At 35.2% G+C, this 12,444-nt stretch overlaps 1 protein-coding gene across 7 annotated transcripts in view; it reads right to left on the bottom strand.

Moving 5' to 3' along the window:
• pde10a (phosphodiesterase 10A) overlaps window positions 1-12,444 on the bottom strand; it is a 152,623-nt gene that overhangs the window by 12,730 nt on the left and 127,449 nt on the right. For 5 of the 7 annotated variants that reach the window (XM_087277718.1, XM_087277719.1, XM_087277720.1 and 2 more), the window contains 8 exon segments: window positions 12,347-12,398; window positions 9,841-9,983; window positions 7,380-7,472; window positions 6,859-7,045; window positions 5,809-5,951; window positions 2,253-2,336; window positions 309-459; window positions 1-38 (listed from right to left, as the gene is read on the bottom strand). The exon segment at window positions 1-38 is cut by the window's left edge and continues 118 nt beyond it. In XM_087277718.1, coding sequence (XP_087133844.1) covers window positions 1-38; window positions 309-459; window positions 2,253-2,336; window positions 5,809-5,951; window positions 6,859-7,045; window positions 7,380-7,472; window positions 9,841-9,983; window positions 12,347-12,398 — 891 coding nt within the window. 7 annotated transcript variants of the gene reach the window in all.

Below are 12,444 nucleotides of genomic sequence, written 5' to 3'. Positions count from 1 at the left end.
AGGTCATGACATAAACAGGCAATCAGCAACCCTTTCCTCTGTGTGTGCAGATACATGCAAGGGAATAAGTGTTAAAAGCCACCAATGCTAAATATCACTACATCAACACACAAACAAAAACATTGCTTATTATGAATGTGCCCTGTAGTTAAAGAAACAGTCCAATTTTGATACCACAACAGCTATAAAACTACCACAACAGATTAATTTAAGCACTGTTCTATAGCATGGTTCAAAAACACTGCAGTATTTACTATAAATTACTACATTTTCACATGAATTTTCAGTTTAATGAGACTGATACTTACCTCAAGCTCAGTAAAAATCCCAGTGGTCTTTTGCAAAATGGCGTACATGCAGTGTGCCACCGTCACAGCATGTTTCCAGTTGTGGTATGGAACTCTTCTGTAATTTTTCCGCACTGACATAGTGAAGCGGCACAGTTTCTCCAACTCAAAGCTTTAATTACACACACACACGCACACACACGCACACACACACACACACACACACACACACACACACACACACACACACGAACAATAAAAAATGACTTTACACCTTTGCCTTCTTAAAGCAGTACTGTAAACAAGTGTTTCTTCATCTATGGACATGTCCAAAAGACTGATCTTAAAAGATTGCTTCATTCTACTCTTTAAAAAAAAGAATGAATAAACAAATAAATTAAGTACATGTGGGGAAAATTTAATTAATTTCCTTTGCTTTAGTCCTTTATTTATCAACGGTCGCCACAGCGGAATGAACCGCCAACTATTCCAGCATGGGCATTTCTGTGTGGAGTGTGCATGTTCTCCCCGTGTTGGTGTGGGTTTCCTCTGGGGGCTCCGGTTTCCCCCACAATCCAAACACATGCTAAAGAGGAATTAACATATTTGTAAATATTCAAGATGTGCATGCAGCGAGTTTGCAGAAAACACTGGGAGCGCTATTACAGCGAGGCAATGACATCCGATGCGGTACGGAGTTTGTTGTTGTCTTAGAAATAAGTTATATTGATTACATGTTATATATATATATATTATTTACATAATGCTTTTAGCGTATTATAGCAGCTCGTCACCCAGTAATAAGCACAGTGATTCGGCAAAGTTAACATGAAATGAGCGACGTTCATCTGACAGGTCCATTTGCGATAGCACCCTCCCAAAGGATATTGGATAAGACGAAATGGCCAAGCATCCAGCCCCAAATATACAATCTCATAGAAGCTCCAAGTGTTTTTACAAGAGAGAAGTTAAAGGCCTACAAGTCTTTGGATGCCAACTATTTTGTTCAGTGTGGTCATGTGCCAGAAATAATGTTCCATGATTACCAGATTCAAAACTATGTAGTGCTAAAAACCAAGGTTTTGCCTAGCCAAAGACAAGGAAAAGAAGACGGAGCTGTACAAGGCCTGGGTAATCATCAACAAGCAAAACAACTGCATTCTGTCAGCGAACTGCACCTGTACGGCAGGAAATGTGAACTTACACTTTTACGTTTCATTCTGCGGACACCAAACATTCAGTGTCCGCAGATTAATTAATCATATTTAACTGTTTTTGCTGAAATCATTGCTGCAATCAACAACGAGTAATGTGTATGATTCAGCATAGTGTGAACTTACCTCACATGAAATGAAAACTGCAGAATACAGCATTTTTAATCAGGTCGTCACTTCATTCAGCTCGCTTTTAGCCAATAAAATGTTAAGTAAATGTTAATGTTAAGTTTTCTATTTTTGGACTTTTGAATTTGGCATCCTACCGCACAACATGACGTGTTTGCTATTGTAACTGGTCTCTTTTTCGCAAGCAGGGACCCGTGTGACGTCATGTGTGACGTAGGTTGGTAATTCCTCTAAGTTAATAAACTAAATTGGCCCTAGACTATGTGTGTGGAAGAGTGTGTATGGGTGTTTCCCAGTACTGGGTTGCATCTGAAAGGGCATCCGCTGTGTAAAACATATGCTGGATAAGTTGGTGGTTCATTCCGCTGTGGCGACCCCTGATGAATAAAGGGACTAAGCCGAAAATTAAATGAATGAATAAAAAATATTGTAGTAAAATTGTATTGAATAAAATTGTTGTAAAAATATGTCGTATCTCAAAAAGAAATGTAAATTTAATTCAGAGTACAGTGAGCTTAGAATATAAGGAAGCACGCTTTCTTTATTAAATTGCAAAAAAATAAACATGTGCATGATATTGAAATAATTTGATATGTACCTGTAGACGCGGACACACTCTTACCTGGTTTTTCCACATGAATTATGAACCATGTATACGAATATTGCAGGCCACAGCTCCTCGAACGGTGCAATGTCAAAGTGAAACCTTAGACAGAAATACGAGAGTTTATTTGCAATACAAATCTGGATAAAGGAAATATGAACCAGAAAGCGATCGATATTGTATATCCTGATTACATCTGCACCCGCATGTCCATACAATCAAATGAAACCAGCCGAATATGCACATTTAGCTTTGGTCCTTTAAGAAAGTATCATGTTTTACAATGAAAACACCATAAACATGATTAAGCTTGACATACACACTTGTACAGCTATCTTTATGGGGACTTATCCATAGAAGTAATGATTATTATACTTCAAAATAATATGTATATTCTATCCCATTTACTCCAATTCTACTCCTAAACCCAACTATCACAGGAAATGATCTGCATTTTTACATTTTCAAAATGCTTCATTCTGTGTGATTTATGAGCCGTGATGAGTCACCATGAGGTCAAAATGTACTGGCTTTTCTATAAATGTGGCTACAATTGGTCACCACAACATGAGGAACACAAGGTACACACACACACATTACACTACTATTGGCGATGTGTTATACCATAGTGCTGTTACCAGGGCTTGACATTAACCCCCGCCAAATGCGGGTAGATTTCAGCTGTGTCGGGTTAGCCAGCCACTCACACTAGCCACTCTGGCTAGTTGAAAATCATTTTTAAATCGTAGTTTTCTTAAAAAGCCGAGTTCAACAATAAGGATGGCCCGGGCCAGCGTGAGAGATGACAATAATAACTGTTCACATGAGCAAAAGAAACCAGGTGAATGCTGAATGAAAGGATGATCAAGCATATGGTGAGACATACTGTAGGCGATTCTCACTCACTGACAAGAGATTCAGTGACACTGCTGATGTGACATGCGCAAGTGTTTAAAAACTAACTGAAACTAACTAAAATAATAGCAAAAACCTCTTTTGTTTTTGTCTTTTTAAATGTATTTAATACATAATCTTACTGTAAGCCTTTTAGATGTAAATATAATTGGCGCTGCAGGTGTGGCACCTCAGAGTCTGTAGTCCTGCTACTGCTATTGGCCAGATCGAGCCGGTTCTCCTTCAGTCATCCTCGCTGTTGCTCCCGCGACAAAAACAACGAGTGGACATGACAGCAGCACAGTGACAGCATTAAATACAGACACTTTACACTATTACTTTAACACATTTGTGCCCAATAATGGGTTTTATTTTTGTATTGCGATCGTGAACAAATCTTTTTAAACTGGATCTTCAAAGTGAACCGGTTGAACTAGTTCACCTAGTCGAACTGAATCATTTGAAGTGATTTTTATCTCCAGTAAGCACTTATCCACAAACTGCTTACTTTTTAACAAGCCTAATACCCCCCTCTGACTCTAAATAATCCAATATATACTCTTATTCAGTTATTAGAACAGTAATGTTACACTGAGAAGTGGTGAACCGATAATACTGCACATGCGTGATTCAGTGAACCAAACACAAACAGTACATGACAGCCTGCTGTGACTGAACTAAACTTGAACAACTGCAGTACGGCTAAACCGGGGGCTTAAATGAGAGGATCTGGTGAAGAAAAAAAGTTTATTTCATAACAGAAAATTGTATTGGAATTTAAATAAGTGAATCATGCTTCAGTTGGGTTGCAAAACTTTACTGTAAGACATTTTTTAGATTATGGTGATGTTTTAACTGACTGAAATTACTATTGCTGACTACATAATGCTGAGTCCTAACATTCGCGTTTAAGATCTGAACTTCCCATCACTACTGTGTATCTAACCTCAGAAGCAGCCTTGCACACATATTGTACTTACTGCTATCTTGTTGGCTGTTGTATTTGAGTTTGAGGATGGGTAGATGGTTGTGGTAGATGATAGTGTTCATGTATCCACTGAATAAATGTTTTAGAAAATGTATGGCTAAATCTTGAATCTTGCACCTACCAAATATACTTACTTAAAAAAAAAAAAAAAAAAACTAATACTGAAACTAATAAAAACTAAACCAAAACTAAGCCATTTAAAAATATGGAAACTAATAAAAACTATTAAATCTGTCTCTAAAAACTAATTAAAACTAACTGAATTTGAAAACAAAAAGTCAAAACGAAATAGAAAATCCAAAACTAGTATTACCTTGCGAAGCATCTGTGCCAGAAAATGTAACTGCTGCAATTGGTTCTCATTGAAATAGACTGGGGAAAAAAGCGACGCACATGCACCCACAGTCATGTTGCTCTCATGAGCTTGAGATTTTTTTAAATTCTTTTTGTAAACAGCAGCGGTTGCTTTCGCTTTAACCATTCTTTGAACAGAATATTAATGGACCTATAGTTAACTGTGTGCACTTGATTACCCTTTCATTATCGCACACGGGACGTTTCGCATCTGCTTTCATTTGCTTACAGTTATTTTGGGCTAAGACTTATGATTTCAAAAAGTGAAATGAATGAGGCATGTGGACATAACACAAAATCTAAATCAAATCATTTTTGCATTCCAAAGTCAATGTTATGGGTATAAAATATCCAACATATATTTTCCAACAACAAAATTGTGGCTAGTGAAAATGGCGAGTGGCTAGTAATGTTGTAAAGCTACTAACCACAGTGGCTGGTGCTCCAAAAAACTAATGCCAAGCCTTGGTTGTTACACACAGCCCTCACTGGCTTTTTGTTTTTATTCAAGTGGGTGTCAGAAACAGAAATATATTGAAATCAACATAAATTTTAAACAGATTTAATCATAATAATCCAAAAGAGTCCAACAAATTTGCCAAACTGTAATATCCACATGCTGTTAGCGCCTATTTTACAATATTAAATAACAATACACTGCAAAAACTGCTTGTTTTTTGTAATTTTCAGTCCAAATATCCAAAAATTCTTAAATCAAGAAGCACTTTCTAGACAAGTAAAAATTATTATCTTGTTTTTAGAAATAGTAGGTCTAAATTAATTACTATTTTCCTTAAAATAAGCAAAATAATCCACTAATGAAATAAGCGAAGATTACTTTGCTATAATTTCATTATAATGACATTTGTAGATTGTAAAGCCATGCCAGCTTTTTCCTGTTGGGAAGAGTTCAAATTTGTCATTTTTCCTGTTGATCTTCAGTTGCAGTGCAATAAAAGCTTGTACTGTATATGAAGTCACTGCATACCTACTCAGAAGAACTATCAAAATAACCCCAAACTCCTCAATCTGTTGATTCAGAGCAGTTTAATTGCATATAACTTACAACACAAATACAAACACAATCCATTATTTAAATGTATTTGGCAGATTATTTTGCTTGTTTTAAGGGAACAAACTCACTTAATTTTGACACATTTCTCAATACAAAACTGTATTTTTGTACTTGTCTAGAAAATGCTTCTCGACTTAAGTATTTTTGGATATTTGGACTAGAAACAAGACAAAAACGAGTAACTATTAAGTAAGAAAAGCATTTTAGCATGTGTATTCCATTATGTGGGATTGATGTATCATATATGAGAGAGTAAAACTCACAGTTCGATCTCTTTATATATGGCTGAAGGGAGGGTGAGTTGAGTGAGGGTCTTCCACTCTTCTGACGTACAGATGCTGTGGTACGAAAGCTTCTCCATGGTCACCCGGTAAATGCACTCTGAATGTCTTATCCGGTGATACATCTACACACAAACACAAACGCCCCATGTGTCTTTTACGCAGATGCAAAATGTACATGCAAAATAGCGGAACCATTGGAAAACAGCGCTTGCATTCACTGTCATAAATATTTTTCTTATTTAATATCGTTCTTTAATCAGCTAGAAAAATAATTGAGTGTTTTCATGTTAGCAGAATTACAGTTGTGGTACAGACAATCAATGTTTTCCTCTTTTTACTAGTGGTAAATGACACCACACTATTAACCCTTATGGGCCGTTGTGGATGTTTTCAACCACTCTGAGGTGAGTTTGAGTCTTAATTTAGTCACAACTTTCTCTTTGTTTCAGTAAATGGATGGATTCTTGGTGACAATTCTTATTTTGACAATTATTTTGGGGAAAATGCTTTGAAGTTTTCAAAAACTCAACAATACACTCTAAAATTGACTACCCTTTTTTTATGTTGGGGACGATTTTGCCCCATTGACTTTCATTGTAATGACATTTTTTGATTGCAAAGTTTGACAGCATATGGTCATGCATTCTTGATTGTTGGTAAAGAATACTTACGTTTCCTTGTGAGATCAGGCTGTATGATCAACAGTAATAATAACAAATCTGACCTCTTACTAACAGGAAAAACCACCAACAATCAAGAATGCATGATTATATGCTGTCATTTGCAATCTACAAAATGTCGTTATAATGAAAGTCAATGGGGTAAAAACAGCCCCAAACATACTGAAAGGGTAGTTAATTTGAACAATACACAAGGGTTAAGTTCAATAGCAAAAACACATAGAAACACAACTGGTTACTTTTCTAATTTTTTCTTTTTCTTATTTTGTTTAGTAAGTACAATGTAAAATCATTCATTTACATAATAAGTGAATTGTTTTGTTTGATCAGACTGTAGGTCCGCACTTACATTTGCACAGTGTAAGGCCAAAGCACAGAAGACGGCGAACATCTTAAAGTTGTTCTCGTCAGTTTTAGTGAAGGCACTTCCTCCCAGCTTGTTCACCATTTGTACAACACCGATCACAGTCCCGCGGCTGACTATGGGCATGCACAGGATATTCCGCGTCGTGTAGCCAGTGTAGAGATCTACTTCTCTATGAAAAGCAGAACAGATGTTGAAGAAATGCACACAGACACAAATACACACACACCACAAAAGGACAAAATCTGAGGGTCAGTAATGGGAATCTACAGTAAATTATGGGAAAATTACTTTTAAAGCTGTCCACATTAAGTTCTTGGCAGTGCATATTTCTAAACATAAAAAAGTTTTGATATATTTCAAAGTATCTATATATATGTTTACTTAATATTACAATAAACATTTATTTTTGACTCATGCAAAGTATTTTAGTAATTCTCGTGCATGATAAGATAATTTTTGTGTGTGCGGGGTCACAAATGTTATGTGATAAATAAAAGTTCTACCTGTTGAAACGGGGGTCTGCATAGGCATCCGGAATATTCAAAACTTCTCCTGTTCGGGCCACTTGACCTGCTATTCCTTTCTCAATCGAAAACCTGTGGGGGTAAAAGTTCAAATCAGCTTCCAATGCATGATTTATGTTTACTCTCAGATATTCGAGAGTCAATCTCATGAAAACACATGCATGTACACTCATCATTATTTCTGTTGGATTCAGTTAATATAGTTTACCAGCCTGATCTCATGAGGAAACATAACTATTTTGTCAGTTTAGTGGCTAATTCGTACAAATTCATACATTTTTAAAAGGAGGTGTGGCACCAAACCCCACCCCTAAAGTTTCTTAATTATGTTTTGCAACCTTAATTTAAATGAAATTGCAAACTTAATTTCATTACGACTTTGTATTGTGAATTAAACTTAGGCTTTGCCAGATCCTCTTATTTAAGCTCTCAATTTACTGCAGTTGTTTAAGTTTGGTTTAGTGACAGCAGGCTGTCATTTACTGTTTGTGTTCGGTTCACTGAATCATGAATGTGCAGTGTTATCGGTTCACCGCTTCTCAAATCTGATCTCAGTGTACTGTTCTAATATCTTAATAACTCAGTACATATTGGTTTATTTCAAGCCAGAGGGGGTATCAGGCATATTAAAAAGTAATATGTTTGTGGATAAGTGCTTAACGTTACTGGAGACGCGAATCAATTCAAATGATTCAGTTCAATTTGGTGAATTAGTTCAACCGGTACACTTAGAAGATTCGGGTAAAAATAATGATTTATTCACGATTGCGATCTCTAATACAGAAATAAAAACCATTGTTGGGCAAAAATCTGTTAAATTAATACTCTTAAGTGTCTGCTCGAGTCGTATTTAATGTTGTCACTGTGCTGCTGTCATTTCCAGCCATTGTTTTTGTCGCAGGAGCAACAGCGAGGATGACTGAAGGGGGACCAGCTTGATCTGGCCAATGGCAGCAGGATTACAGACCCTGAGGTGCCGTATGGGTCAAGCACCTATCGTAAAACTTGCAGCGCGAAGTAAATAGATTTACTTTTAAAAAGGCATACAATCTGTATTAAATACATTTACAAAGACAAAAACAAAGGACATTTTAGGGACACAAAACAGTTTCAGTTAGTTTTAGTTTTTTAAAATAATTTATTATTATTCCAGTTAGTGAAAATGATTTTAGATTTTAGTTTTCGTTTTTTTGTTCGTTTTCAGTAATTATAATAACCTTGTTTCAAATCCCTAAGGAGTTTGTTCATTCATTCATTTTTTTTGGCTTAGTCCCTTTATTAATCTGGGGTCACCACAGTGGAATGAACCACCAACTTATCCAGCACATGTTTTACGCAGCAGTTGCCCTTCCAGCTGCAACCCATCTCTGGGAAACATCCACACACACTCATACACTACGGACAATTTAGCCTACCCAATTCACCTGTACCGCATGTCTTTCGACTGTGGGGGAAACCGTAGCACCCGGAGGAAACCCACGCGAACGCAGGGAGAACATGCAAACTCCACGCAGAAACGCCAACTGACCCAGCCGAGGCTCGAACCAGCGACCTTCTTGCTGTGAGGCGACAGCACTGGCAGTTTGCTATATTTTGTTAGTCCCTTCAAGAAATGTTTACTTCATTATATATATACCTTTGTGCATCTGATCCTTTTTATGGTACAGTCGGGAGCAAGCTGGCTGTAACACTTGCCTAATTACCTCAACATGCCTAATTAACCCAGTTAAGCCTTTAAATTCCACTTTAAGCTGAATACTAGTAAAAATATAACATGCATAATATAAACATAATACTTTTAATAACTCATCTCTAATAACTGATTTATTTTAACTTTGCCATGATGACAGTACATATTATTTGACCAGATATTTTCAAAATACTTTAAACAGCTTAAAGTGACATTAAAGGCTTAACCAGGTTAATTAGGTTAACTAGGCAGGTTAGGGTAATTAGTCAAGTTACTGTATAACGATGGTTTGTTCTGTAGACTTTCGAAAATATATATATATATATATAGCTTAAAGGGGCCAATAATATTGACATTAAAATGTTTTTTTTTTTTTTTAATTAAAACTGATTTTTTTCTAGTGGAAAAAAAACAAATAAGACTTTCTCCAGAAGAAATAATAATATAAGATATACTGTGAAAATTTCCTTGCTCTGTTAAACATCATTTGGGAAATATTTATATTATATTAAAAATTAATAAAAAAATATATTAATAATTAATAATTAATTAATAATATAATAATTAATAATACCATTCATTAATTCATTTATATTATATTAATTCATTAATTCATTTATTTATGTTAAAATAATCCATTGAGAGGCTAATAATTCTTACTTCAACTGTACATAACCTTCAACTGGCAGTTAGAGAATGTAAAGACTCACACAGGAGTGAGCAAGTGAGTGAGGAATTGTGGGCGCTTACCTAATTTCTTTGGTTTTCCTGAAGACAGGTTTCCCTTCATTCTCCTCCCCGATATCAAACAGATCAGAATACAGCTCTTTGTTATTGTGATCCACCTGGAAGAGCGCACATCTGTCCGCATTAACCAGGTTTTTTGCATATATCTGAAAGGCAGATAAACACATGCATTTCCTTATTGACATTTCTTTCATGAGTACATATTTGCCTTTTAACACCATCACTATGCCAGTGTAGTTCATCTGAACTAATAAAAACAAGTTGTTTGTGTTGTGTTTTTACAGAACTGAAGGAGAATAATTTGATTTGATATGTGACAGTGTCATTATTAAACTGATGTTGAATGGGATAGTTCACAGAAAACTGAACATTTTGTTATTATTTGTTGTCATTTACTTCTTTTTTTTCAGTTGAACCACAAGAAGATATTTGGAAAAAGGCTGAAAAACGGTAACCATTGACTTACATATCATTTGTGTCAATGGTTACAGGTTTCTAACGTTTATTTATTTATTTATTTATTTGTATATCCAGCCTGATCTCAAAAGGAAACGTAACTATCTTACGTTTTGTCCATTTGGCTAATTCATACGAAATCAGTTTTGAATTTACAAATTGGACTTCCGTATTTACAAATTGTGTTTTGAATTTACGAATTGCATTTGTGTATTTACGAATTGTGTTTTGAATTTACAAATTGGATTTGCATATTTACGAATTGTGTTTAACGTTTACAAAATGGATTTGTGTATTCATGAAATGTGTTTTGAATTTATGAATTCAATTTGCGTATTTTTGATTTGTGTTTTGAATTTACGAATTGTGCTTTGAATTGACAAATTAATTAGCATTTTTACGAATCGTGTTTTGACTTTACGAAATTAATTTGTGTATTCACGAAATGTGCTTTAAATTTATGAATTCAACTTGCATTTTTACGAATTGTTTCGAATTTACAAATTATGCTTTGAATTTATACATTTAATTGTGTATTTACGAATTGTGTTTTGAATTTGCGAATCAGATTTGCGTATTCATGAGATGTGTTTTGAATTCATAAATTGAATTTGCATATTTACAAATTGTGTTTTGAATTTCTGAATAGAATTAGCATATTTACGAATAGTGTTTTCAATTTATGAAATGGATTTGCGTATTCATGAAATGTGTTTTAAATTTCAGCATTTATTTAACATTTATTAATTGAATTTGTGTATTTATGAACTTTGTTTCGAATTTACAAATTGGATTTATATATTTACAAATATTGTTTTCAATTTACAAGTTTTGTTTTGAATTTCTGAATTAGATTTGCGTATTTACAAATTGTGTTTTGAATTCACGAATTGTTTTGAATTTATTAATTGCAATTGCACATTTATGATCTGTGTTTTACATTTATTTATTGGATTTGTGAATTTACAAATTGTGTTTTGAATTAATGAAATGGATTTGTACAATTAACGAATCGTGTTTTGAATTAAGGAAATAGATTTGTGTATTCATGAATTGCGTTTTGAATTTACAAACTGAACTTTGTAAATGTAAACTTTGTATGAATTTCAATTTGTAAATGTATTATTTTAGAGACTGATCTGGCTCCATAAACCCCACCTCTAAACCCAACCGTCATTGGCAGATGAGCAAATCCTACTAAAATGCACAAATGATATTCATACGAATTAGCCAAAAATAAGTCAAAAAGTTATGCATTGTCGTGAGATAGCGTTGGTAGATTTTTTTCTTTTCCAACATGTTCAACAGAAAACAATAGGCTTGATCAGGTTTTGAAACAACTTGAGGTTGAAAAAATTGAGCAAATGACAATTTTTGTGTGAACTACCCCCTTAAATATTATAAAGATGTTTTATAATGGCCGCTGAGACTCTAAAGCAACTGAGGAACTTGTTCTTCCCTCTGGATTTCACAAGTTGGTGGCACAATATGTCAAGATAAACTTCTGCTTCATGAAACCGCTGACAGGTGAGAAATCACTTCAAAACAACAAAGACTTCTTACGCGTTTAAACTACCTCCGTTTTTGGAAATAAGTGCTTGGAAAAAAAAAACGTATTAATTCCTGCGAGCGACGCCAAGAGCTCAGTGAGATGCTGGAGCAAAGTCAGACGGACTGTCTGTCCTCTCCCTGACCTAGTTGCATCACTTCCTGTGCTGCTTTGCTCAACAGGAAGGAGGGGACAGAGACAGAAAGGGGCCAGAGATCTGATACTTGGGGTGGATGAATATGTGTGTGTGTGCGAGAGAGAGAGAGAAGCCTAGAGAACACAAACATTTGCGTAAATGAAAAAAAAAGAAGATTTAAAAACAAGCCCAAGGCTGCTGGGTGAGCGGTGGCTTGTGGGGGTTATCGGCAAACAAATGAGAGAAGGTCTTTCATAGCACAGATTTCTCTGGCGTTGATAGTGACACAGATGAGCGACAGAAGAACAGCACGTCTGTCCTCATGACCAAGCATGTGACCCTAATGAGGAGAAGGAAAACATACTCACCATGATATGTTCAAGTAGAGAATCTATTGCCACTATGTTGTCAAAGTATGTTCTGTTTGAGATTGAAAAATGGGAGGGAAAGACCTGTCATTTTAAAA

This window comes from Danio rerio, chromosome 13 (genome assembly GCF_052040795.2).
Source record: "Danio rerio strain M-AB ecotype USA chromosome 13, GRCz13ab, whole genome shotgun sequence".
NCBI classification, from domain to species: domain Eukaryota; kingdom Metazoa; phylum Chordata; class Actinopteri; order Cypriniformes; family Danionidae; genus Danio; species Danio rerio.
This window is presented reverse-complemented; position numbering and strand designations above follow the sequence as displayed.